The sequence below is a fragment of the Macaca thibetana genome, chromosome 19 (assembly GCF_024542745.1).
Source record: "Macaca thibetana thibetana isolate TM-01 chromosome 19, ASM2454274v1, whole genome shotgun sequence".
NCBI classification, from domain to species: Eukaryota; Metazoa; Chordata; class Mammalia; order Primates; family Cercopithecidae; genus Macaca; species Macaca thibetana.
In genome coordinates, this window is record NC_065596.1 from 49,209,087 (window position 1) to 49,236,023 (window position 26,937).

Genomic DNA, 26,937 nt, shown 5'->3' on the forward strand with positions numbered 1-26,937 from the left:
CTCCACTCCTGTCCCTGAAGCCAGATGCTGCAAAACTCAGAACGGAGCGTCCTCTCCCGTGAGCCCCAGCCAGCCACACAGCCTTCTGTGGCCTGGCCCTATGGCCACTGCCTTCCCCCAGCCCTGCTCCTCCCCAGCCCTCCTGAGCGACCGGCACTGCCCGGGCCTGCTGGCCATGCCCTGCAGTCCCCTGGAGGGCTCCAGGAGCCACCTCTGCCAACCTCATGTGAACATCACAGCCCCATCCCCGGTGCCCCTGCCTCCGCACCTTGGGGTGCTGATCTGAACTCAGGCCTACCTCTTCCAACCACCCCTCATGAACAGGTCCCAGGCCTGGACACCTTTCTGTCCTCTGTGACCACACAGACCTGGCCATCCAGTCTCTGTGGATGGAACTCAGTTTTCCAGATGAGAAGGAGACTCAGAGAGATGACATCCTAGGCCCCAAACACAGCCAGGACTTTCGTTCTCTGACAGGTGTGTGGGGTGGCCGGGCGCCGTGGCTCACGCCTGTAATCCCAACAATTTGGAAGGCCGAAGCAGGCAGATCACTTAAGGCTAGGAGTTTGAGACCATCTTGGCCAATACAGTGAAACCCTGTCTCTACTAAAAAAAAAATTAGCTGGGCATGGTGGCATGCCTCTGTATTCCCAGCTACTAGGGAGGCTGAGGCAGGAGAATCACTTGAACCCAGAGGCGAAAATTGTAGTGAACCGAGATTGCACCACTATACTCCAGCCTGGGCGACAGAGCAAGACTCTGTCTCAAAAAAAAAAAAAAAAAAAGAAAGAAAAGAAAAAGAAAAAGAAAAAAAGGTGTGGGGGCCAGGCACGGTGGCTCACACCTGTCATCCCTGCACTTTGGGAGGCCGAGGTAGGTGGATCATCTGAAGTCAGGATTTCAAGACCAGCCTGGCTAACATGGTTAAACTCTGTTTCTACTAAAAATATAAAATTAGCCAGGAGTGGTGGTACACACCTGTAGTCCTAGCTACTCAGGAGGCTGAGGCAGGACAATCACTTGAACCTGGGAGGCGGAGGTTGTAGTGAACTGAGATCACGCCATGACACTCCAGCCTGGGTGACAAGAACGAAACTCGGTCTCAAAAAAAAAAAAAAAAAAAAAAAAAAAAGGCCAGGCGCCGTGGTTCACGCCTGTAATCCCAGCACTTTGGGAGGCTGAGGTGGGTGGATCACCTGAGGTCAGGAGTTCAAGACCAGCCTGACCAACATGGTGAAACCTGATCTCTACTAAAAAAAAAAAAATTAGCTGGGTGTGGTGGCACATGCCTGTAATCCCAGCTACTGTAATCCCAGCTACTTGGGAGGCTGAGGCAGGAGAATGGCTTGAACCCAGTGGGCGGAGGTTGCAGTGAGCCGAGATCACACCAATGCACTCCAGCCTGGGCAACAAGATCAAAACCCCGTCTCAAAACAAAAAAGTGTGGCGCTCTCAGTCCAGAGGTCTCCATCCCATTCCCACTGTTTCCAGGCCCACAAGCTGGCAGCAGCCACCTTAACTTCATCCAGGCTGGGCTCTCACCTTCCCCTCCTTCTGGCACTTTGCTCAGAAGACCTGCAAACCAGGACCCACAAGTGCCTGCGAGTTTAGTGCTGAGGAACTCGACATGGGAGGTGCCTAAGCTTAAGAAAGGTTTTCGCTCCGGGAGCACCTGCCAGTGGGCCACCTACCCACAGCTTCACCGTGCAGTCATGGGAGCCACTGAGGAGCTTTGTGTCATCCACACAGAAGTGACAGGTGCTCACAGCATGCTCGTGCCCACTCAGAATTTTAAATGGGATCTGAAAAAAGGAGAGACCAGATGAGTTAAACATATTGCAGGACACAAGATCAATGTACAACAGTTAATTTTATTTCTAAACACTTACAATAAACCAACTGGAAAAAAATGAATTTAAAAAATTCTGGCCAAAGAGGGGTGGCTCACGTCTGTAATCCCAGCACTTTGGGAGGCCAAGGCGGGCAGATCACCTGAGGTCAGGAGTTCGAGACCAGCCTGGCCAACATGGCAAAACTCCATCTCTACTAAAAATACAAAAATTAGCTGGGCATGGTGGCACACACCTGTAATCCCAGCTACTTGGAGGCTGAGGCAGGAGAATCACTTGAACACAGGAGGCGGAGGTTGCAGTAAGCCAAGATTGCACCACTGCACTCCAGCCTGGGCAACAGAGTGAGACTCCATCTGAAAAAAAAAAATTCTGCCTGGGCATAATGGTTTATCCCTGTAATCCCAGCACTCTGGGAGGCTGGGGCAGGAGGACTGCTTGAGCCTGGGAGTTCAAGACTAGTCTGGGCAACACAGTGAGACTGCCTGTACAAAACTGGAAAAAAAAAAAAAAAAGACAATGAGCCAGGCATGGTGGCGCACACTTGTAGTCCCAGCCACTCAGGAGGCTGAGACAGGAGGACTACTTGAGCCCAGAAGGTTAAGGTTACAGTGAGCTATGATTGCAACACTGCACTCCAGCCTGGGTGACAGAGCAAGACCCTACTTTTAAATAATTAAAATTAAAATTAAAATTAAAATTTTAAATGGGCAAAGGATTTGAACAGATATATCTCCAAAGAAGATATGCAAGGGCTGGGTGCGGTGGCTCACAACTATAATCTCAGCACTTTGGGAGGCTGAGGCAGATGGATCACTTGAGGCCAGGAGTTCAAGACCAGCCTGGCCAACATGGCGAAACCCCATCTCTACTAAAAAAAAAAAAAAAAAGTAGCCTGCTGTCGTGGTGTGCTCCTGTAATCCCAACTATTCAGGAGGCTGAGGCATGAGAATTGCTTGAACCTGGGAGGCAGAGGTTACAATGAGCTATGATCATGTCACTGCACTCCAGCCTGGGCAATAGAGTGAGACCTGTCTCAAAAAGAAAAACAAAACAAACAAAAACAAAAACTATATATATATATATATATATATATATATATATATATATATATGCAAATAGTTGATAGCACATGAAAAGATTCTCAACATCACTCACCACATCAGGAAAGTGCAAATGAAAACCACAGTGTGGCCAGGCGCAGTGGCTCATGCCTGTAATCCCAGCACTTTGGGAGGCCGAGGTAGGTGGATCACCTGAGGTCGGGAGTTTGAGACCAGCCTCATCAACATGGAGAAACCCAGTCTCTACTAGAAATACAAAATTAGCCGGGCATGGTGGCGCATGCCTGTAATCCCAGCTACTCGGGAGGCTGAGGCAGGAGAATCGCTTGAATCGCTACTCAGGAGGTGGAGGTTGCGGTGAGCCGAGGTCGTGCCACTGCGCTCCAGCCTGGGCAACAAGAGCAAAACTCCATCTCCAAAAAAAAAAGCCTGGGTGACAGAGCAAGACTCCATCTAAAAAACAAAAAATAAAAAGAAAAAAAGAAAAAAAGAAAAAACAGAAAGAAAGAAAAGAAAACCAGAGTGTGATACCATGTCATATCTGTTAGGATGGCTATGATCAAAGTCCCATAACAAGTGTTGGCAAGGATGTGAATAGTTGAAACCCTCCTAACATTGCTGGTAGGAACGTAAAGTAGTGCAGTTACTTTGAAAAATAGGCAGTTTGACCGGGCACAGTGGCTCACACCTGTAATCCCAGCACTTTGGGAGGCCGAGGTATGTGGATCACCTGAGGTCAGGTGTTTGAGACCAGCCTGGCCAATGTGGTGAAACCCTGTCTCTACTAAAAGTACAAAAATTAGCCAGGCAGGGTGGCATGTGCCTGTAATCCCAGCTACTGGGGGACTGAGGCAGGAGAATCACTTGAACCTGGGAGGCAGAGGCTGCAGCGAGCCGAGATCATGCCACTGCACTCCAGTCTGGGCAACAGAGCAAGACTCTGTCTCAAAAAAAAAAAATGTGTCATGGCCATGCAACAGAATATTACTTGGTAATGAAAAGGGAAGGAAGCACTGCTACAGGCTACAACATGGATGAACCTTGAGGAAGTTATGCTAAGGAAACGAAGCCAGTCACAAGAGACCACATATGGCTTGATTCTATCACTATAAAAGGTCTAGAATAGACAAATCTATGGACAGAAAGTAGAATTGCCTGGTCTGGGCAGGATGGGTATTGGGGAACTGGGGAGTACAGTACTCTGTGAATACCCTAGAAACCACTACAGCTTCTATGGTTAAATTATATGGTATGTGAATTATATCTCAGTAAAACTGGAAGAAAAAAAAGAGGACAGAGCGCGGAAGCCTGAAGTGTTCCCCCCGACCCGCCCATGGCGACACGTCCCAGGTTGAGTTGTGGAAGTGTAGGGGTGGGGGAAATGTTGGAGGCAAGACGAGGGGTGTGGCCTGGAAGGCAGTGTCAGGGTGCTGGGCTGAGTCGGCAGGAGGGCAGGGGTGAGGGGATGCGACGGTTCAGGGCGGCGGTGGCCTTCGGGTTGCAGGTGATATGCGGGGTGTTGATGTGTAGGGTGTTCGGGAAGCGCAGGTGAGGATGCAGGGGATGAGAGGATACCCCGCTTCTAGGGGACTCGGGCACACGGGGACACTGGAACGTGGGCTCGGGCCTCCAGGGCGCGGGAACACGGGCTCCATTGCCAGGGAGCGCGGAGAGCTGGGACTGGGCTTTTCTCCGGTAGAGTTCGCTAACCCCGGGCGGTCCGGGGCCGCGCGTGCAGGAACGGCTTCCTACCCCAGGAGCGGCCCCAGTCCCCGGGACGGGATGTGACCTGCGAAGCCCTCCCGCACCGCCCCCGCCCCTGGCGACCCCAGCCCCCGCCGCTCCTGCAGGGTTTGGGTTATCTCTCTCATTAGGAAAACCGAACTATCATTAAAAATTGAAATTAAATTTGCTGGATGCAGTGGCTCACGCATGCAATTCCATGAGTGAGGAGGAGGACTGCTTGAAGCCAGGAGTTTAAGACCAGCCTGGGCAACAAGGGAGACCTCCCTCTCTACAAAAAAATTAAAAATAAAAAAAAAAAACCATAAATAAATAAATAATCAAAATTAAAATTAAATAATTTTAAAAATATATAATTTAATTTAAAAAATAGGAAGCCGGGCGCGGTGGCTCACGCCTGTAATCCCAGCACTTTGGGAGGCCGAGGCGGGCGGATCACAAGGTCAGGAGATCGAGACCACGGTGAAACCCCGTCTCTACTAAAAATACAAAAAATTAGCCGGGCGCGGTTGTGGGCGCCTGTAGTCCCAGCTACTCGGGAGGCTGAGGCAGGAGAATGGCGTGAACCCGGGAGGCGGAGCTTGCAGTGAGCCGAGATCGCGCCACTGCACTCCAGCCTGGGCGACAGAGCGAGACTCCGTCTCAAAAAAAATAAATAAAAAATAAAAAATAAAAAATAGGAAAACACACACACACACACACACACACACACCCGCCCAGAACTCCATCATGGGAAAACGTCAGCAAGAGGGAGAAACCATTCCACTACCCCCACCACAGGCTTTTCTGGGGCCCTCCTTTCAGGTTTTTTTCTGCACACAGTCCCTTGGGATCCACTAGGTAAAGGGGTCCCAGGGGTTGCAGAGAGAAGTCCCCAACACATAATTACATTTCAGAGGCGCTGACATAGCTCATGCAGAGGACAGAGAATTTGGGCTAAAACAAAACGGTTCTTCTATGTGTAGCATTCATTCACGTATTCCACAAATAAACCTAGAGAACCTCCTCCCCCATGGGGCCTGGACTTGATGCTGCAGCTCAGCAGCCACCTAGGAGCAAAGTCTCCAACTTTGAAGTGTCAGTTGCTGGCAGCCAGATGACATCTTGAGGACAAAACGGGGATGTCAGGCCATGGCAAGAGGCACAGAGGAGACAGTGGCCCCAGCTACTTTAGACGGGCAGTCAGGGAGGGCCTCCCCAAGAGCGCAATACCGTGGAGGCAGGGACCTGCCAAGAGCCCTGAGGCCAGATCTGCTTATAGGTCAGCAAGACAGGGGGACCGGGGAGGAGAACATGGAGAGGGGCCAGATTTGAAATGGCCTGGAAGGCCACAGGCAGATCACCAGACTTCATCTTAAACATGCTGGGAAGCCAGGCAGAGGTTTCGAGGAAATTATTAAAAACACACTCTGACATCTACATGTGAGTGCATGAAATCAAGGCCAAGCAAGAAACGCTACTTACTGAGAATGTTCTTTGTTGGGTTTTTGTTTTGTTTTGTTTTTGAGACGGAGTGAGATGATCTTGGCTCACTGCAACCTCTGCCTCCCAGGTTCAAGTGATCCTCCCGCCGCGGCCTCCTCAGTAGCTGGGATTACAGGCATATACCACCACGCCCAGCTAATTTTTGCATTTTTAGTAGAGAAAGGGTTTCACCATATTGGCCAGGCTGGTCTCAAACCCCTGACCTCATGTGCTCATCTCGGCTTCCCAAAGTGCTGGGATTACAGGCATGAGCCACCACACCCAGCCAGTTTTTCTCTCTCTCTCTCTCTCTGTGTGTGTGTGTGTGTGTGTACGTATATATATATATATTCAGCATATATATATATATTTATTATGGAGACAGAGTCTCACTCTGTTGCCCAGGCTGGAGAGCAGTGATGCAATCATAGCTCACTGCAGCCTTAAACTCCTGGGTTCAAGGGATCCTCCTGCCTCAGCCTTTCAAGCGGCTGGGAACACAAGTGCGCCCCATCACACTGGGCTAAGTTTATTTTTTGTAGAGATGACCTCTCACTATGTTGCCCAGGCTGGTCTCAAACTCCTGGGCTCAAGTGATCCTCCCACCTGGGCCTCCCAAAGGGCTGGGATTACAGTTGTGAGTCACTTTGCCTGGCCCAATTCATTGTTGTTATTATTAATTATTATTCTGAGTTTCCCGTTTCTTCTGACGCTAACTCTATCTCCTGGAGGGGGAGAGCTGAGCCACCCACCCTTGGGCTGCACTTAGGAGCATCACTCTGGATGGTCCTACGGAGACTGTAAGGTCTAGGTGGGGTCAGGGTGCACATGGAGGCGCAGAGCCTCTTCCCAGCCAAGAGTCCTGGTTCCCCAGCAGGTGGCAGTGCGGGGAGCCCTCGCCAGCATCTCCAGCAGGCCCTGCTCGGCTGTCTGACCTTTTCCCACTGATGTACCACAGATGGGGGAATGGGCCTAGGGACTCTGGAGGCCCTGGTGAAGCCAGGTGGGTTTTCCATGGGTTCCCCCGACAGCCCGAGCGCCTTCCTCACGTGTGGGGAACAGGCCACTGCCCCCTGCGGCGGTTCTGACCTTGGAGAGAGGCTCCTGGTCGCCCCAAATCAATTTCTCCGGCATCTGCTGCTTCTCAGGCGACAGCTGCAGCGGTGGTTCCCTGTCCAAGGCCAGGGGGTCGAGGGTGGCCAGCAGGCGCGTGTGCGGGATGGACATCCTGAAGCGGCCTAAGGCCCTCGCCAGGGTTCCCCAGGACAGCTTGCCGGGAGGATACTCACCGGCAGGGGCCGAGGGTGGCGGCAACTTGCATTCCCTGTCCGGGGCTGTCGGGGAGCACCGCCGCGGCGAGGCCATCTCAAAGCCCTGCCCGCCGGTGGCCGCCCGCAAGCCTAGATGGGAACGGTGGCGCCGCGCGCCCGCGCCTGCACCAAGCACTTAGGAGGCGCGCGCTACGCTGGGCCCGCAACTTCGCTGCCTCCTCACCCGCTGGGTGAAATATGGTGCCACCCCGCGCAGCACAGGTTACCCATAGAAAAATGCGCTTTGCAGCTGGGCGCGGTGGCTCATGCCCATAATCCCGGCACTTTGGGAGGCTGAGGCGGGCGGATCACCTGAGGTCAGGAGTTTGAGACCAGCCTGGCAGGGTTTAGTGAAACCCCGTCTCTACTAAAAAAAATAAAATAAAATAAATACAAAAATTAGCCGGACATGGGGGCGTGCGCCTGTAGTTCCAGCTACATGGAAGGCTGAGGCAGGAGGATGGCTTGAACCCAGGAGGCAGAGGTTGCAAAAAAAAGAAAAATGGGCTTTGCATTCTGGGAACCAGGCCGAGCCAGCAAAACCAGTGCCCCAGCCTCCAGCCCTCCCCTGTGGTTTCCGTGACTCCGTCACAGGGCAATTTCTTCATGTCCTCTGCCTGGGTACAGCTCCTGGCCAGCCCACTTCAGGTCAAAACAGAAAAGGTCAATAAGTTATGGGGTAGCCCCTGCACGAAATAAGATAGTTATTAGGGGCGGGTTTGCAACATTTATAATAGCATGAGGGAAGTATCTGTCACAACCCCAACAACAGTAACAGGGAATAAAATGCTACCACCAGTCAGATAACAGCCCCATAGCTAGAAAAGGACAGGGTGGAGTGATTCAAGATATTGAAGGGTGCCATCTTTGGATGATAAAAAAGTGATTTTCTTCGTGTGTGTGTGTGTGTGTGTGTGTAGATAAGAGTCTCTGTGTCACTCAGGCTGGAGTGCAGTGGTGCAATTTCGGCTCACTGCAACCTCCACCTCCAGGGTTCAAGGGATTCTTGTGCCTCAGCCTCCCACACAGCTGGGATCACAGGCGTATGCTCCACAGATCTGGCTAATTTTTTTTTTTTTTTTTGTATTTTTAGTAGAGACAAGGTTTCACCATGCTGGCCAGGCTGTTTTCAAACTCCTGGTGTCAAGTGATCCGCTGGCCTCGGCCTCCCAAAGCACTGGGATTACAAGCATGGGCCACCACACCCGGCCTCTTCCTTTTTCCTGCTTTTAAAATTGTTGTGATCTATGATGCTACTTTCATAATGTAAAACACAAAGGCTCAGTACTTTATTTTTTGTGGAGACAAGGGTCTCTATGTAGCTCAGGCTGGTCTGGAATTCCTGGGCCCAAGCAGTCCTCCTGCCTCGGCCTCCCAAAGCTCTGGGATTACAGGCATGAGCCACCACACCCGGTCTGCACTTTATTTTTGGAAAAGGTCTCCTTGGTGCACATGAAATGGCCTCAGAGCATGGAGCTGCAGCCATGCAACCCAGGCTGTGGGTGTACATTCTCCCACCTGGTTTCCCTGCCTGTCTCAGACACTTTAGTGACATCTACCCTGAGAGGATGAGGCCCCCTGCCAGGCTCTGGCTCTGCCCTCCCATGGGGCTTCCTGGGTACCAGCAGCAACCCAGTCACCCAAAGAGGGAAGAGCTTCATTCCCAAGAAACGGCAGGAGGGGCCGCAACCGCCCCCTCTCACACACTTGCCCTTCAGTGAGTCCAGACTGTCTTCATCACAAAACCAGAGAGAAGCCTTCACTTTTAACTTCTTTTTTAACATCCCAGGAAATTGTTTAAAAATCACGAAGAAAATAGAAAAATTCCACTTTAATTAAACTGTTCAGTCTGGATTTTTTCCCCCTGACACTAACTGAAATTAAAAATAGAAATCAATTTCTACGACCTTTCAAGGCAGTCTTTGAAACGTCAAGGTTTTAAAAATTATTTTACAGCAGGAATTTACATATAAATACACTCTGTACAATGCGTTAACTGAACAATCACTGGGCTTCCATCATGGAGGAGAAATGATTCTAGGACGAGCCAGTGCAGCCTTCAATTACTGCCTTCTTAGCGGAAGACTTTTCAGCCTGGAAAAGAAAACAGAAAAGAAAGAAATGGAAAGTTAGCTACAAGTGAAAAACCAAACAGCTCTGTGAAGGCTGAGAATGCCAGGCCTCCCCAAATCACAGCAGCATATCTGCACCGATAAAATGCACTCACAATAACCCACAATGAAGTACTGCCTCATCTGTGCTTTTTTTTTTTCCCCCCCGAGATGGAGTTTCATTCTTGTTGCCAAGGCTGGAGTGCAGCGGTATAATCTCAGCTCACTGCAACCTCTGCCTCCCGGGTTTAAGTGAGTCTCCTGCCTCCGCCTCCAGAGTAGCTGGGATTACAGGTGCATGCCACCACGCCCAGCTAATTTTTGTATTTTTAGTACAGACGGGGTTTCACCATGTTGGCCAGGCTTGTCTCGAACTCCTGACCTCGTGATCTGCCCTCCTCAACCTCCCAAAGTGCTGGGATTACAGGCATGAGCCACTGCACCCGGCCAATCTGTGTTCTTAAAATGCTTCTTCTATTACCCTGAAAACACAGACAGACTCACACACCCACACCTCGTATTAAGACCATTTATAAAAGCAACCTTTTTCCCTAGTCTTATTTAGCCTTGAGAATACAAGCAATTTTTAATTTCAGTTTCACTCACCTACCGCATCTGTTGCATGACCCTTGAGAAGGAACTAAAATATATTCACTCCAGGGCCCAAAGCATTCACGTTGTCTTTTTTTTTTTTTTTTTTTTTTTTTTTTTTTTTCATTTTTTTATAGAGGCAGGGTCTCCCTATGTTGCCCGAGCTGGTCTCGAACTCCTGGGCTCAAGCGATCTTCCCATCTTGGCCTCCCAAGGTGCTGGGATTACAGGCATGAGCCACCATGCCCAGCCCCCAAGTTGTCAATCTTAAATATAAATTTTTTTTTTTTTTTTTTTTTTTTTTTTGAGACGGAGTCTCTGTCACCACCCAGGCTGGAGTACGGTGGCATGATCTCGGTTCACTGCAGCCTCCACCTCCCAGGTTCAAGCGATTCTCCTGCCTCAACCTCCTGAGTAGCTGGGACTACAGGCGTGTGCTCCCACGCCCGGCTAGTTTTTTTAGTAGAGACAGGTTTGGGGTTTCACCATGTTAACCAGGATGGTCTCAATCTCCTGACTTCATGATCTGCCCGCCTTGGCCTCCCAGAGTGCTGGGATTACAGACGTGAGCCACCACACCTGGCCTAAATCTGAATTTCATACATATAGGAATGTTCGTGGCAGTTCTATTTGAAACAGAGCTGAGTCACACTGGCTGCAGATCCCTGCTCCACAGCCTCAAAGTAGAAAACCCAGTATCCACACAACAGAAGAGATAAACACACTGTGGTGTGCTCACAAGAAGGACTCTTCCACAGCAGTGACTGCAAGCCCCTCACTGCAGCCTACGATCATCTGAAGGAATCTCAGAAGCCAGACGCTCAAAGAGTTCACACAACACCCTTCTTCCAAATAAAGATGAAATTGGCAAGAGTAGTCTGCTGCAGTGGCTCACGTCTGAGGCTGAGGCAGGAGGATCACTTGAGGCCAGGAGTTTGAGACTAGTTTGGGCAACATAGGAGATTTCATCTCTACAAAAAAGACTTTTTTTTTTTTTTTTTCTGAGACGGAGTCTCGCTCTGTCACTCAGGCTGGAGTGCAGTGGCACGATCTTGGCTCACTGCAAGCTCTGCCTCCCGGGTTCACACCATTCTCCTGCCTCAGCCTCCTGAGTAGCTGGGACTACAGGCGCCCGCCACTACACCTGGCTAATTGTTTTTGTTTTTGTTTTTGTTTTTTTGAGACAGAGTCTTGCTCTGTCACCCAGGCTGGAGTGCAGTGGCGCAATCTCGGTTCACTGCAAGGTCCACCTCCCGGGTTCACGCCATTCTCCTGCCTCAGTTTCCCCATCAGCTGGGACTACAGGCACCTGCCACCACGCCCAGCTAATTTTTTTGTATTTTTAGTAGAGACGGGGTTTCACCGTGTCAGCCAAGATGGTCTCGATCTCCTAACCTCATGATCTGCCTGCTTTGGCCTCCCAAAGTGCTGGGATAACAGGCGTGAGCCTGTAATAAAATAAAATTCATACCCTATGACTATATGCTATATACAATTATATTACTTATATTTAAAATGTGCACAAAAATCTGTATATAGGCCAGGATGGTGGTTCACACCTGTAATCCTAGCACTTTGAAAGGCCAAGGTGGGTGGATCACCTGAGGTCAGGAGTTTGAGACCAGGCTGGCCAGCATGATGAAACCCTGTCTCTACTTAAAAAAAAAAAAAAAATACAAAAATTAGCTGGGTGTGGGGGCGGGCACTTGTAATCCCAGTTACTTGGGAGGCTGAGGTAGGAGAATTGCTTGAACCCGGAAGGCAGGGGTTGCAGTGAGACAAGATTGCACCACTGCACTCCAGCCTGGGTGACAGAACGAGACTCCATCTAAAAAAACAAACAAACAATGTGTATGTGCGTCCATGTATGTGAGTGTGTGTGTGTGTATGTGTGTGTGGTTGCACAAAAAAGTTCTTAAAGGTTACATATGGAACTGATGGCAGAAGTTACTATGGAGAAAGTAGAGGTCTGGAGAACTGGTCAGGGCTCCTTTAAGCACTGGCTGTAAGGTCTGAATTTTCATAATGATAATATATTCACTTATCACTTACATAATTAGATATTCAAACTTTTTAAAAAGCCTAGTTAATACACACATTATTTTTTCTTTTAGGGAGAGGGCCTTGCTCTATCACCCAGGCTGGAGTGCAGTGGTACGACTGTGGCTCACTGCAACCTCCAACTCCCCGGCTCAAGGGATCCTCCCACCTCAGCTTCCCAAATAGCTGGAGGCACAGTTGTGCACCACCACACCCAGCTAATTTGTTTTTGTTTTTGTTGTAGAGATGGGGTCTCACTACGTTGCCCAGGCTGGTCTCAAACTCCTGGGCTCAAGCAATCCTCCTGCCTCAGCCTCCCAAAGTGCTGGGATTATAAGCGTGAGCCACTCCACCAGGCCTACCACTTTCTCATTTCTGATATTTGCCTCTAAGCAAACACATCAAGCACTCAGTAAGCCTCTAAAGGTTTCTTAAAAACCCTCCATCTCCCACTGCCCACCGTCTCAGCAGCTCCTGGGGCGACACGTCTGCCGTTTCCTCGTCACTCTGGCTGTCACTGCTGTCGGAACTCTCGGAGCTACTACTTTTTTCTGGTTTTTTATTCTTTTGCTTGCCTTTGTGTTTGTGCTTCCTGTGTTTCTTCTTCTGTAAAAAAAAATAAATAGTGGCAGGGGGAAACAAAGGTATTTTTTCTTCCTTCATTCAATACACTTCATTCAATACAAGGCTGCAGTGATGGAGTCATTAAAAAAAAAGTTTAAACCTCATTTAGAGCGAGTGAGAGTGACAGCCTAAGACAGCACAGGGCAGACGGTTGTGCCCCTCTCAACTGTGCAACCTGACCCAACTGCGCCTCCAGCAACAAACACAGCAGAACCAAGGAGGCGCAGACAGGACCCATCGTAACACTTGATGTCATAAGACGTGACACCACACGTCTTATGCGTGGTGACCTGTGCCGCCTCCGGTGAACCCGACTTGTTTATTGTGTCAGGCCCCTGGGAAACTTCATGTCAGGATGATGGGCACCCAGGAAAACCACAAGGAAGAAACTGGCAGAAGGTTACCAAACAGCAGATACACTGGTGAGGACACACAGATTTCGTTGACGCACATTTTCTTCCTTTCACTAGGAGGGAACACCCGTCATCCTCTATACATGGGAGTGCTTCCTTCTGGTGGCCAGCAAGAAAACTGTTTCTAATTTCTTCAACTGCTAGTCCAGACTACTTTGGGTACCCGACAAGAACATTAACCTAATTAAAAGTCTGTGCTGTAACCCAAAAGAAGACATGGATGATGAAATAAGAGACGTCAACAGTGGAAGCACATGCCTGCCTTCCATTCGAGTTCTTCTACTTCAAATGACAAGTGATGGACTAAAATTTCAAACTGTAATAAAGACAAAGTAGCTGAGAAATGCTGAAAATAATACCTTCACTTAATATTGAATAAATCAGAAATTGTTTTATTATTTAATATCCATTGCTCTAAGATCCTTAAATGCCCTTTTTTTCTGCTTTTTAATGTTCACAAAAAACTTTTTTTAAGGGCTGGGCATGGTGCCTCATGCCTGTAATCCCAGCACTTTAGGAGGTAGATCACTTGAGGTCAGGAGGTCAAAACCAGCTTGGCCAACATGGTGAAACCCCGTCTCTACTAAAAATACAAAAAATTAGCTGGGTGGCACACACTTGTGGTCCCAGCTACTTGGGAGGCTGAAGCAGGAGAATTGCTTGAACCCAGGAGATAGAGGTTGCAGTGAGCCGAGACTGAGTCACTGCACTCCACCCTGGGCAACAGAGTGAGACTCCACTCAAAAAAAAAGTGGGGGGGGATGATGCGGTTTACGTGCAAAAGAAAATGTTTCTGAAAAATCAAGGGTTTGCATTGAATGTCGACATTTCTGTTAAGTCTCAGAAAGAACTGTGACTTGGCCACCAGATCCGCTCTTCAACTGCGGTATATGACACTCCTGGGAGCTGACCAACGGGTCCCACCCCACACTGATCCTGGGGTACACACAAGTCTCTCACCTTCTCTTTCTTCCGCCTGTGCTCTTTCTTGGCCTTGTGCTTGTCTTTGTTCTTTCTATGTTTCTCTTTTTGAGGAACCTCAAGTGTCTGACGAGCATCTGAAACACAAAGGTAATAAACACAAGACCTATATAGGGTGAAAACAAAGACATCCAAAACTAAGCTCCTAAATTGCTGAATCAGGCATCTAGTGTAGATGGAACGTTTAACACTGAGGAAGAACTCCTGCCCTCGGATTAGCTTCTGCCTCACTGAGAAACAGATTAGCACATCACCTTGCAGAGCTGTATTTAGAAAGCTGCCAGAGACCTCAACAAAGACCTGTGTGATCCAATCAGTATCCTGCTGTGACCCCAGCTGCCAGATGCCGATAAAGTCAGACCAGAAAGCCCACAAGCCTTTTGTAATTCAACATCGTCAGATAAGCTCAGAAACAGACCAGAATTGGAACTCAGCTCTGCTGCCAGCACTGTGATCTTCAACACATCGCCTAACCTCTCCCAGGCCCAGTTTCCCCAACTATAAAATGGGGACCATAAGAATCCTGATCCTTTTAAGGACACAGATTAGACTAGACAGGGCCGTGTCCGTGATTCCCAAAGCTCAGAATCTGGCACCTAAATGTTAGCTCTTCTTATATCATCCTCTGTCTACAAAAACATATTTTGTAAGAATTTGTCTTATAAGTGGAAACACTGAAAAAACTACTATCAAAACAACATAATGGGCTGGGAGCAGTGGCTCATGCCTGTAATCCCAACACTTTGGGAAGCCCAGGCAGGAGGATCCTTGACCTCAGGAGTTCAAGGCCAGCCTGGGCAACATAGTGAGACCCTATCTCTACCTAATTAAAAAAAAATAATAACGTATATAATCATTAAAAATCATTAAAGAATTTGCATGTGCCTCAATTCTCCATCTCCAAATTCAGACCAAAATGTTTTCATTTTCATAGGTCATTAATTTCCGGGTGACCAAATCAACAAAAATTCACAATAGTAGAAGCAGTGAAAGTCATTAAATCAATTTTTTTCACCTAAAGAAAAGTTTCAGCCAGGAACGGTGGCTCACGCCTGTAATCCCAGCACTTTGGGAGACTGAGGTGAGCGGATCGCTTGAGGTCAGGAATTCAAAATCAGCCTGGCCAACAAGGTGAAACCCCGTCTCTACTAAAAATACAAAAATTAGCCGGGCGTGGTGGCATGCATCTGTAATCCCCACTACTCGGGAGGCTGAGGCAGGAGAATCACTTGAACCCGGGAGGCAGAGGTTGTAGTGAGCCGAGATTGTGCCGCACTCCAGCCTGGGTGACAGAGCAAGACTCTATCTCAAAAAATAAATAAATAAATAAAAAGAAAAATAAAAGTTTCAAGATGTTTCGTAAGGGTGAATATTTTCTCAACTCAGTTAAACAGATGCCTGTAACTTTGTAGTCCTGTTTCTTTGTGGGTTTTTTGGTGGTTTTTTTTTTTTTTAAAGACAGGTTCTCGCTCTGCCACCCAGACTGGTGGGCAATGGTGCAATCACAGCTCATGACAGCCTTGACCTGGGTTCACATGATCCTCCTACCTCAGCTTCCTGAGTAGCTGGGACTACAGGCATGTACCACCATACCCGGCTAATTTTTTTTTATTTTTTTGTGGAAATGAGGGTCTCCCTATGTTGCCCAGGCTGGTATCAAACTTTTGAACTCAAGGGATCCTCCGACCTTAGCCTCCCAAAGTGCTGGGATTACAGGTGTGAGCTACCATGCCCAACTAGATTTTTCAAAATTCGACCTCCCAAAACTTTTTATTTTTCCAAAATTCTTTTAATTTTTTTCTTTTCTTTTTTTTTTTTTTTTTTGAGATAGAGTTTCACTCTTGTTGCCCAGGCTGGAGTGCAATGGTGTAATCTTGGCTCACCCCAACCTCCGTCTCTCAGGTTCAAGCGATTCTCCTGCCTCAGCCTCCTAAGTAGCTGGGATTACAGCCATGTGTCACCATGCCTGGCTAATTTTGTATTTTTAGTACAGATAGGGTTTCTCCATGTTGGTCAGGCTGGTCCCAAACTCCCAACCTCAGGTGATCCGCCCACCTTGGCCTCCACAAAGTGCTGGGATTACAGGTGTGAGCCACCTCACCCAGCCTTTTATTTATTTATTTATTTGAGACAGCATCTCACTCTGTTACCCAGGCTGCAGTGCAGCAGTGGGATCATAGCTCACTGCAGCCTCAACCTCCTGGGCTCAAGCAATCCTCCCACTTCAGCCTCCTGAGTAGCTGGGACCACAGGCACGCACCACCACACTAGGCTAATTTTTTTCTTTTTTATTTTTTTAAGAGATGCAATCTCTCTATGTTGCCCAGGCTGGCCTCAAACTCCTGGACTCAAGCAATTTTCCCGCCTCAGCCTTCCAAAGTGCTAAGATTATAGGCATGAGCCACCACACTCAGCCCAAAACTTTTTTTTAACACTAGTTTTTTTCAAAAATCATTTCCCTAAATAACCCATAGACCAAATTAAGTCACTATTACAAGGGTATCAAAGACATTATGGGAAAGGGACATAAAAGACTTGGCTTTCAAGTGCTGACACCAATTTGAAACTAAAGAGGCCGGGCGCAGTGGCTCACACCTGTAATCCCAGCACTTTGGGAGGCCGAGGTGGGCAGATCACGAGGTCAGGAGATCGAGACCATCCTGACTAATACAGTGAAACCCCGTCTCTACTAAAAATACAAAAAAATTAGCCACGCGTGGTGGCGGGCACCTGTAATCCCAGCTACTTAGGAGGCTGAGGCAGGAGAATAGCGTGAACCCAGGAGGTGGAGGGTGAAACCCCGTCTCTACTAAAAATACGAAACATTAGCCAGGCACCTGTAATCCCAGTTACTCCATTGGCTGAGGCAGAAGAATCACCTGAACTTGGGAGGCAGAGGTTGCAGTGAGCCGAAATCACGCCACTGCACTCCAGACTGGGTGACAGAGTGAGACTGTCTCAAAACAAAACAAAATAAAACAAAAGTGCTGAACAACTATAGCAAATAAGAAATACATTCACTGCAATTTGTCAAAACTTCATACTTTTTTCCCTCTGCTTTTATAATCCTGTCTTTGAAAGCAGTTAGCTAACCAAACCAGTATTCATATATGGACACCATGGGAAACTATAAAGTGAATAATGGAATTTATATGTTATTTATATATCTGGGCCATGTTACAGATGTTTGTTAACCTAGCCCTCAAAGAGATGATAAACAAGTCTAAATGTTTTAACTTGAGATGCCGATTTAAGATGGCATTGAATAGAAGTTGTTGACAAGATATTTGGGGAATGGAATGGGGGACAGATTGTATTCACTTCTGAGAGGACCGTTTTATTGTATTTGCTACATTAGCTAAACTAAAAAGGAGGCTTGGCGGCCGGGTGCAGTGGCTCACGCCTATAATCCCAGCACTTGCCGGGCGCGGTGGCTCAAGCCTGTAATCCCAGCACTTTGGGAGGCCGAGACGGGCAGATCACGAGGTCAGGAGATCGAGACCATCCTGGCTAACCGGGTGAAACCCCATCTCTACTAAAAAAATACAAAAAAAAAAAAAAACTAGCTGGGCGAGGTGGCGGGCGCCTGTAGTCCCAGCTACTTGGGAGGCTGAGGCAGGAGACTGGTTTAAACCCGGGAGGCGGAGCTTGCAGTGAGCTGAGATCTGGCCACTGCACTCCAGCCTGGGCGACAGAGCAAGACTCCGTCTCCAAAAAAAAAAAAAAAAAAATCCCAGCACTTTGGGAGGCTGAGGCAGGCGGATCACCTGAGGTCAGGAGTTCCAGACCAGCCTGACCAATATGGAGAAACCCCATCTCTACAAAAAAATACAAAATTAGCTGGCCATGGTGGTGCATGCCTATAATCCCAGCTACTCGGGAGGCTGAGGTAGGAGAAACGCTTGAACCCGGGAGGTGGAGGTTGCAGTGAGCTGAGATTGTGCCATTGCACTCAAGCCTAGCCAACAAGAGCAAAACTCCGTCTCAAAAAAAAAAAAAAAAAAAGGAGGCTCGGCTGGGTGCAGTGGTTCACACCTGTAATTCCAGCACAGTGGGAGGTTGAAGTGGGTGGATCACTTGAGCCCAGAAGTCCAAGGCTGCAGTGAGCTAGGACAGCACCACTACACTCCAGCCTAGGTGACAGAGTGAGACCCTGTCTGAAAAATAAATAAATAAACAAATAAAAATTTTTAAATAAATAAGAGTCTTAAATACTCTTCTCCTTGCAATTCTCCTCCAATTTTGTATACTATTTTTTAAATTTCTCTTTTTCTCTTTTTTAAATTTTTATTTATTTATTTATTTTTTTTTTTGAGACAGAGTCTTGCTCTGTTACCCAGGCTGGAGTGCAGTGGCAGGATCTTGGCTCACTGCAAGCCCCACCTCCCAGGTTCATGCCATTCTCCTACCTCAGCCTCCCCAGCAGCTGGGACTACAGGCACATGCCGCCAAGCCCAGTTAATTTTTTTGTATTTTTAGTAGAGACTGGGTTTCACTGTGTTAGCCAGGATGGTCTCGATCTCCTGACCTTGTGATCCACCCGCCTCGGCCTCCCAAAGTGCTGGGATTACAGGCGTGAGCCACCGTGCCTGGACTTTTTTTTTTTTTTCAAATAGAGATGGGCCTCCATGTGTCACCCAGGCTGGTCTCAAACTCCTGGGCTCAAGCAATCTGCCTGCCTCGGCCTCCCAAATTGCTGGGATTACAAGTATGAGCCACCGCACCCTGCCTCTTTTTCTTTTCTTTTCTTTTCTTTTTTTTTCTTTTTTTTTTTTTTTTTTTGAGACAAAGTCTCGCTCTGTCACCCAGGCTGGAGTGCAGTGACATAATCTCAATCTCGGCTCACTGCAACCTTCGCCTCTAAGGTTCAAGTGATTCTCGTGCCTCAGCCTCCTGAGTAGCTGGGATGACAGGCACACACCACCATGCCCGGCTAATTTTTATATTTTTAGTAGAGATGGGGTTTCACCAAATTCGCCAGGGTGGTCTCAAACTCCTGACCTCAAGCGATCTGCCCACCTCAGCCTCCCAAAGTGTTGGGATAACAGGCGTGAGCCACCCGCCCGGCTAGAGCCACTGTGCCTGGCTGCAGCCTCTTTCTCTCTCTGTTTGTTTTTTTTTTTTTTTGAGATAGTCTTGCGCAGTCACCTGGGCTGGAGTGCAGTGGCACAATCTCAGCTCACTGCAACCTCCGCCTCCTGGGTTCAAGCAATTCTCCTGCCTCAGCCTCCCGAGTAGCTGGGACTATAGGCGTGCGCCACTATGCCCAGCTAATTTTTGCATTTTTAGTAGAGATGGGGTTTCACCATGTTGGCCAGAATGGTCCGATCTCTTGACCTCATGATCCTCCTACCTCGGCCTCCCAAAGTGCTAGGATTACAGGCATGAGCCACCGCGCCCGGCCAGCCTCTTCTTTTAGCTCTGTTGGGAAACTTGTATTTCTATAACAAAACTTAAGATACTTAGGACCCTCCTGTAAACATGTGGCAGCTAAGGAAATAAAGTTTGGAGGTCTCTGAAGCTGTACAGAAACAACTATCATTTTAGGCACTAGGTGGAGACAACGGGTTTAAAATGTGACTGAAAACATATAAACCAGAAGCAAGCGCGTGTGTTTGATTGGCTGTAAGTCACACTGTCCCCATCTCAGGGCAGTCACACACTGATAAAAATGGGTGAACCAAAGGGCTCTGCACTCACTGGGGCAGAAGACGGGAGGCAGCCGTGGGCCGAACTCTTCTCTTTCATCTATCTGCATCTTTTGTATCGGGATGGAAGGTGGCGGCTCCCGGGGTGCTGGCACGAGAGCTGAAAAACAGCAGGGTGTTCATGTCATTTGCCTGCCCCATGTTCATGTCTCTGAGTCTTTCATTCATGTCTTTTGCCACCAGATAACGTATGCTTGCCCCACACCACTTCACTGCTGCCAGGTGCTAAGGATGCAGCAGTGAACATGCAGACCCCGGCGCTGCCCTTGTGAACTCCGGAGCTGGAAGTCAGTCACATGAGGGCGCCTGCGACCAAGGGCACCAATGGCTGAGGTACAGAGTGCCGAGTGTACCTGTGGGCACATAGCCTAGCGCCCCTAAGACCTGAAAAGTAGAAATGTGTCCCCAAGAAAGGGCCATCTGAGAAGCAAACAACTTACAAACCATCAGGAGTGTAAGACTATGTCCCATCGCAGAGAACTGCGGGACACAAAGTTTCACTCCAAATAAATTATCAAAGAAAAAACCTTGGCCGGGCGCGGTGGCTGAAGCCTGTAATCCCAGCACTTTGGGAGGCCGAGACGGGCAGATCACGAGGTCAGGAGATCGAGACCATCCTGGCTAACACGGTGAAACCCCGTCTCTACTAAAAAATACAAAAAACTAGCCGGGCGAGGTGGCGGGCGCCTGTAGTCCCAGCTACTCGGGAGGCTGAGGCAGGAGAATGGCGTAAACCCGGGAGGCGGAGCTTGCAGTGAGCTGAGATCCGGCCACTGCGCTCCAGCCTGGGTGACAGAGCCAGACTCCATCTCAAAAAAAAAAAAAAAAAAAAAAAAGAAAAAACCTTGAAGATAAATGATCATATTCACCGTTAATAATCTCATTTTTTAAACAGATTACTGTATGTTCAGATAGAAGAGATATAAAAATTTTAAAAGTCTGGAAAACTAGCCAGGCACTGGGATTACGCCTGTAATCCCAGCACTTTGGGAAGCTGAGGTGGGCGGATCACCTGAGGTCAGGAGTTCGAGACTAGCCTGGCCAATATGGTGAAACCCCATCTCTACTAAAAATACAAAAATTAGCTGAGCATGGTGGTGCACACCTGTAATCCCAGCTACTTGGCAGGCTGAGGCAGAAGAATCGCTTGAAACCAGGAGGTAGAGGTTGCAGTGAGCTGAGATTGTGCCACTGCACTCCAGCCTGGACAACAGAGAGACTCCATCTCAGAAAAAAAGTCTGGAAAACTATACATCAAAGTGTTTACATTGGTTATTTCTGGCCAGGCACAGTGACTCACACCTGTAATCCTAGCACTTTGGGAGCCCACTGCAGGTGGATCACTTGAGGCCCAGAGTTTGAGACCAGCCTGGCCAACATGGTGAAACCCCATCTCTACCAAAAATACAAAAATTAACCAGGCGTGGTGGTGCACGCCTATAATCCCAGCTACTTGGGAGGCTGAGGCAGGACAATCGCTTAAACCCAGGAGGTGGAGGTTGCAGTGAATCGAGACCACACCATTGCACTCCAGCCTGGATGATAGTGAGACTCCACCTCAAAAAAAAAAAAAGCTATCTTTTAAAATAAAATTGTTACTTTCTTTTTTGCTTTGAAACAGAGTCTTGCTCTGTCACCCAGGCTGGAGTACAACGGTTCAATTTCGGATCACTGCAACCTCCACCTCCCAGGTTCAAGTGATTCTCCTGCCTCAGCCTCCTGAGTAGCTAGGATTACAGGTGTGTGCCACCATGCTCCGCTAATTTTTGTACAGACAGGATTTCACAGTGTTGGCCAGGCTGGTCTCAAACTTCTGATTTGAACTGATCCACCCACCTCAGCCTCCCAAAGTGCTCAGATTACAGATGTGAACCACCATGCCTGCCTGAAATTTTTACTATATTTAAATTCTTCTCAATTAGGTTAAGTTGGAAAATCAAACACAGTGATCCAAAAAATATACCAGAGATACATACCTAATAGAAAAAAAAACAACTCTGTTCTATCTCAATTAAAAATATAAGATTGGCCAGGTGCGGTGGCTCGTGCCTGTAATCCCAGCACTTTGGGAGGCCGAGGCAGGCAGATGACTTAAGTCTAGGAGTTCAACACCAGCCTGGGCAACGTGGCAAAACCCTATCTCTACTAAAAATACAAAAATTAGTGAGGCGTGGTGGCACATGCCTGTAGTCCCAGCTACTCAGGAGGCTGAAGTGGGAGGACTGCTTGAGCCCAGGAGGTGGAGGCCTCAGTGAGCCAAAGATTGAGCCACTGTACTCCACCCTGGGGACAGAGCAAGATCCTGTTTCAAAAAAAAAAAAAATTGTATTTATATAAAAGATTACATATCATTGATTGCTAATCATCTGGGTTTAAGACTCTGTCGCAGAGTCATTGTCTTCTTCTTTAGATCCTTAAGTCTGAAATACTGACATACCATGAGCCACGGATGATGTTTCCCCCAAGTCAGTGTCTTGGGAGCTTGGGAAGTTGGCCTCCCCAGAGCCTGCCTGATCGTCCTCGCTGTCGCCTTGCTCATCCTCGGAGGATGAGGACTTTTCATCTGAGGAGCTGGCAAAGATGGCCCTGAATAAGTCCATGGATGGGCGGCTCCCTTCTCCTTCGGCCTGTGCGTCCACACCTTTGTTGACTGTCTGTATTGACGTGAAATAAGAGTCAGGGATACAGAGGCAAGGGTAAAAGGGAGGAGACATTCTAGAATACACTCCCAGACATACATATTTGTGTTTATGCTCACGTACATGGGTATCCATAGCCACACACCACCCAACTAAACAGTGATCACTCACATAGCTTTTATTTTTGTGGTGTTTCTGAGTCAACAACTGTAGAATGTGATGATGAGGTCAGAGCAGCTGAAATCTCTCATGGACTGGTCATTAATCAGAAGTGCAAAGGATCCCCAAAAATGCAGTAGAGCACCGTGCCTCTGTTCTATTTCCAAACTCAGATTCAGGCAACTTAGCAAACCCCAAACAAAATAAACTCAAAAGAATTCACACCCAGATACATCATAATACAACCGCTAAAATCCAAAGACCAAGTAAAAATCTTGGAAGCAGCCAGGAAAAAAAAAGGGTCAATTCACCTCATATGTACAGAGGAATAATAATTTGTTTTGGGGTTTTTTTGAGCCAAGGTCTCACTCTGTCACCCAGGCTGGAGAGCAATGGTGCGACCATAGCTCACGGCAGTGTTGACCTCCTGGGCTCAAGTAATCCTCCCACCCCAGCCACTTAAGTATCTGGGACCACAGGTGCACACCACCACACCCAACTAGTTTTTTAATTTTTTGTAAAGATGGGATCTCACTATGTTGCCCACCAAGAAAGAGCAATCCTAGTTTGAGACCAGCCTGGCCAACATGGTGAAACCCCATCTCTACTAAACACACAAAAATTAGCCAGGCATGGTGGTGCACACCTGTAGTCCCATCTACTTGGGAGGCTGAGGCAAGAGAATCAGTTGAACCCGGGAGGGGAGGCAGAGCTTACAGTAAGCTGAAATCATGCCACTGCACTCCAGCCTGGGTGACAGACCAAGAGTTCATTTCAAAAAAAAAAAAAAGAGAGAGAGAAATAGGAATCCTAAATGTGCACTTCAAAATACATAAGGCAAAAATAAGTTTGGAATACAGTCTGGCAGCTTCTTATAAAGTTAAATATACATGTACATATTTTCCAGGATTCCCACTACTAGGTTTGTACTCTAGAGAAATGAAAACTTATATTCACACAAAAACCTGCACATCAACGCTCCCAGCAGCTTTATTTGTTATAGCCAAAAGTTAGAAACAAGCCACATGGCCTTTAAGGGGAAATGGATCAATAGTTGGCTGCCTCTACTGGTGAGTCACAAGGAGAAAGTTTCAACAAAGAGAAAAGCAAGGGCCACCACACTCAGTGTGGCAAAGAGAATCTGGAAGCCCCAAATACCTGATTTGTGGATGATTCTGGTGCACGCTCTTCCTCTTTGTTTACTAAGGGGTTGGACTCTTGTTTAGGTGGCCCGGCTTTTGATCTAGCCAAACTTAAAAATTCACTAATGGAATCTTCTTTCTTTTCCTGTTTAGAGGTATCCCATCTGGATGGTTTTCTTGATTCTGAAAAGTAGGACATAACTCCAGCATTAGCAAGGAAAAGGCAAGTTCTTCACCACTGCCCTTTCATTCGCTCAGAATGTCAGCGTGCCTACTACAGGGCCTGGCACCATGCAGGGGGAGTTGGGGAGGTAGGTGGCAGAGGCAGAGACAGAGCCCCAACCCCGAGGAGTAAACATCTGGACCATTACAACATGAGCTAAGTTATTAATAAGAGGAATTCCCTCAACAGAGGGAGAATATGCACCATTCATATCGTTAGGACTAAACTACCCTTTAATTCTGTCTTCCTACAGGCTAGGGGTTGAGGCCCTGGTCAATCAGAGACCCCGAGGATGCCCTACTCACTGTCGGGACCTCGGTGCTGTGATACTTTTTCCCTTGGAGCTTGAGTGGTGGGCAAGGAAGTTGTCTCTGGGAGCGTCAGAAAGTTGAAGACTGAGTACTTGTCACGCTTCACTCTTGGTAAGCCAACTAAAGTTGAACTGGGAATTGAAAAAGAATCACTTTAATAACAACCAGTAGGACAAAATCCACCTCCTGAAAAACTTTCAAGTTTTCCACCTCCTCTGCATGACTAAAAAGTCCCCTGGCTGGGCGCGGTGGCTCAAGCCTTTAATCCCAGCACTTTGGGAGGCTGAGACGGGCGGATCACGAGGTCAGGAGATCGAGACCATCCTGGCTAACACGGTGAAACCCCGTCTCTACTAAAAAAATACAAAAAACTAGCCGGGCGAAGTGGCGGGCGCCTGTAGTCCCAGCTACTCGGGAGGCTGAGGCAGGAGAATGGCGTGAACCTGGGAGGCAGAGCTTGCAGTGAGCTGAGATCCGGCCACTGCACTCCAGCCTGGGCGACAGAGCGAGATTCCGTCTCAAAAAAAAAAAAAAAAAAAAAGAAAAGAAAAAAAAAAAAGAAGTCCCCTAAGATGCTTTCACTTCTCAAAGCAGTTCGAGAATCTGGGTGACTGACTTTAGGTCCCATGAGTTTTTCCTTATTATGATAAGGGCAAGAATTTAACTTTGAAAATGGATTTCCATTAAGGAAAAGTTCCACTAATAAAAATATGCCTAAAGTTTCTGACAGTCTGGTTTGACTACCTATGCTATTTTTTTTTTTTTTCCTTGAGATTGAGTCTCGTTTTGTCACCCAGGCTACAGTGCAATGGCACAATCTTGGCTCACTGCAACCTCCGCCTCTCAGGTTCAAGCAGTTCTCCTGCCTCAGCCTCCCAAATAGCTGGGACTATAGGCGCGCACCACTACGCCCAGCTAATTTTTTGTATTTTTAATAGAGATGGGGTTTCACCATGTTGGCCAGGCTGGTCTTGAACTCCTGACCTCAAGTGATCTGCCCGCCTCAGTCTCTGAAAGTATAGGGATTACAGGTGTGAGCCATTGCACCCGGCCTACTATCTTGAAGTGTTCTGTTTGCTTGATTTTTTAGAGATGGGGTCTTACTATGTTACCCAGGCTGGCCTCGAAATCCTGGGCTCAAGCGATCCTGCTGCCTTGGCCTCCCAAGCTAGGATTACAAGTGTGCACCACCACACCCCACCTCTTGAAGTGTTATTAATCAAATAAGAAAGTGTTTAAGTTTTATAATGATAATTTAAAAACATAAGTAACATTATAAATGTAAACCACATGAGCAGCATTAAGAAGGTGGCAAATGAGAGAAGCATAATGCTTCTGTAACTTGACATATCTGAGTTTCATAGCTTCAATATAGAATAAAGTTTGCTATCCAGATTTCGTTTTAGTAACAAATTATAGAAGTAATTTATCAAAGCAAATCTGTAAAATGTGTAGATTTGTAATATCCAGGGATATACAAATAAGTTCATGTAGAAAAAACAAGAATTTATATGAGTATGTAAGGGGAAAATTAGCTTTAATCTCAAGAATACATTTTGTACTGATGTAAAGGTTTATCCAACTTACTCTGGATAAGGGTCGGGGACATTAAATCTCTTACATAGCAGCTTGTCAGGGTGCCACTCAAACGTGTCTCGGGTGAGCTTCCCAAACATCTTCATCTTCACGGCCGACTGCTTGTCCCCAACATCATTCTGGGAAAAGACATGCATTTTGTTTCATCAAGTGGTTGCACCATTGACCTGACTGCTCTCCCATGTAAAATTTTCAAGCAATCTTCTAGAAATGAGAAAAAAGTTTGTGCTATAACATTTTTGCTCCAGTACATTGGAAACTAGGCATAAAATGGTTTCTTATTCTCCTATACCATGTATGTTTTGATCTTTTCACCGAGGGATTAAAAATATTTGGCTCAGCTGGGTATGGTGGCTCATCTCTGTAATCCCAGCACTTTGGGAGGCTGAGGTAGGCGGATCACCTGAGGTCAGGAGTTCAAGACCAGCCAGGCCAACAAGGCGAAACCCCATCTCTACTAAAAATACAAAAATTAGATGGGTGTGGTGGTGAGCACCTGTAATCCCAGCTACTTGGGAAGCTGAGGCAGGAGAATTGCTTGAAGCCAGGAGGCAGAGGCTGCAGTGAGCTGAGATCGCACCACTGCACTCCAGCCTGGGCGACAGAGAGGGATTTCATCTCAAAAAAAAAAAGAAAAAACACTTTTGGCTAGGCAGTGCTTTAATATTAAAGTTCACCAGGTAAGGGACATGATGACAACAGACCTCTTGGTCTCGAGGGACTTCAACCTGATCTGAGTCATCCTCCTCCTTGGCATGAGTGAACCTGGAGGACAAGGTCGTATGGGAAGACGCGTACAGCAGGGCCGCCCGGGCAAACTCATCCCGCTCCCGGCCTCGCTCCCACTCTGTCATGCTGGGGTCCAGGCAGCGTTCCAGAGCATCTGCGGGGCAGAGAACAGGAAGCGTCTTCACTTCTCAGAAAAACATGGGGCTTACAAGAGAACATCTGCTGGGCACCACTGTATA

At 47.7% G+C, this 26,937-nt stretch overlaps 2 protein-coding genes across 2 annotated transcripts in view; both read right to left on the reverse strand.

Moving 5' to 3' along the window:
- The window catches only part of WDR88 (WD repeat domain 88), a 45,389-nt gene extending 37,834 nt beyond the window's left edge, over positions 1 to 7,555 (reverse strand). Inside the window, exons 1-2 of the mRNA XM_050768577.1 lie at positions 7,211 to 7,555; positions 1,692 to 1,802 (exon numbers count right to left, since the gene is read on the reverse strand). Of these exons, the coding sequence (XP_050624534.1) occupies positions 1,692 to 1,802; positions 7,211 to 7,486 (387 nt within the window). The 5' untranslated portion in view covers positions 7,487 to 7,555. The remainder of the gene's footprint in view (positions 1 to 1,691; positions 1,803 to 7,210) is intronic.
- Positions 7,556 to 9,247: 1,692 nt separating this feature from the next.
- Positions 9,248 to 26,937, reverse strand: part of GPATCH1 (G-patch domain containing 1) — a 48,169-nt gene continuing 30,479 nt past the window's right edge. Inside the window, exons 12-20 of the mRNA XM_050771981.1 lie at positions 26,674 to 26,852; positions 25,961 to 26,088; positions 24,368 to 24,504; positions 23,856 to 24,022; positions 22,337 to 22,553; positions 19,892 to 19,999; positions 14,171 to 14,268; positions 12,634 to 12,779; positions 9,248 to 9,525 (exon numbers count right to left, since the gene is read on the reverse strand). Coding sequence (XP_050627938.1) covers positions 9,495 to 9,525; positions 12,634 to 12,779; positions 14,171 to 14,268; positions 19,892 to 19,999; positions 22,337 to 22,553; positions 23,856 to 24,022; positions 24,368 to 24,504; positions 25,961 to 26,088; positions 26,674 to 26,852 — 1,211 coding nt within the window. The 3' untranslated portion in view covers positions 9,248 to 9,494. The remainder of the gene's footprint in view (positions 9,526 to 12,633; positions 12,780 to 14,170; positions 14,269 to 19,891; positions 20,000 to 22,336; positions 22,554 to 23,855; positions 24,023 to 24,367; positions 24,505 to 25,960; positions 26,089 to 26,673; positions 26,853 to 26,937) is intronic.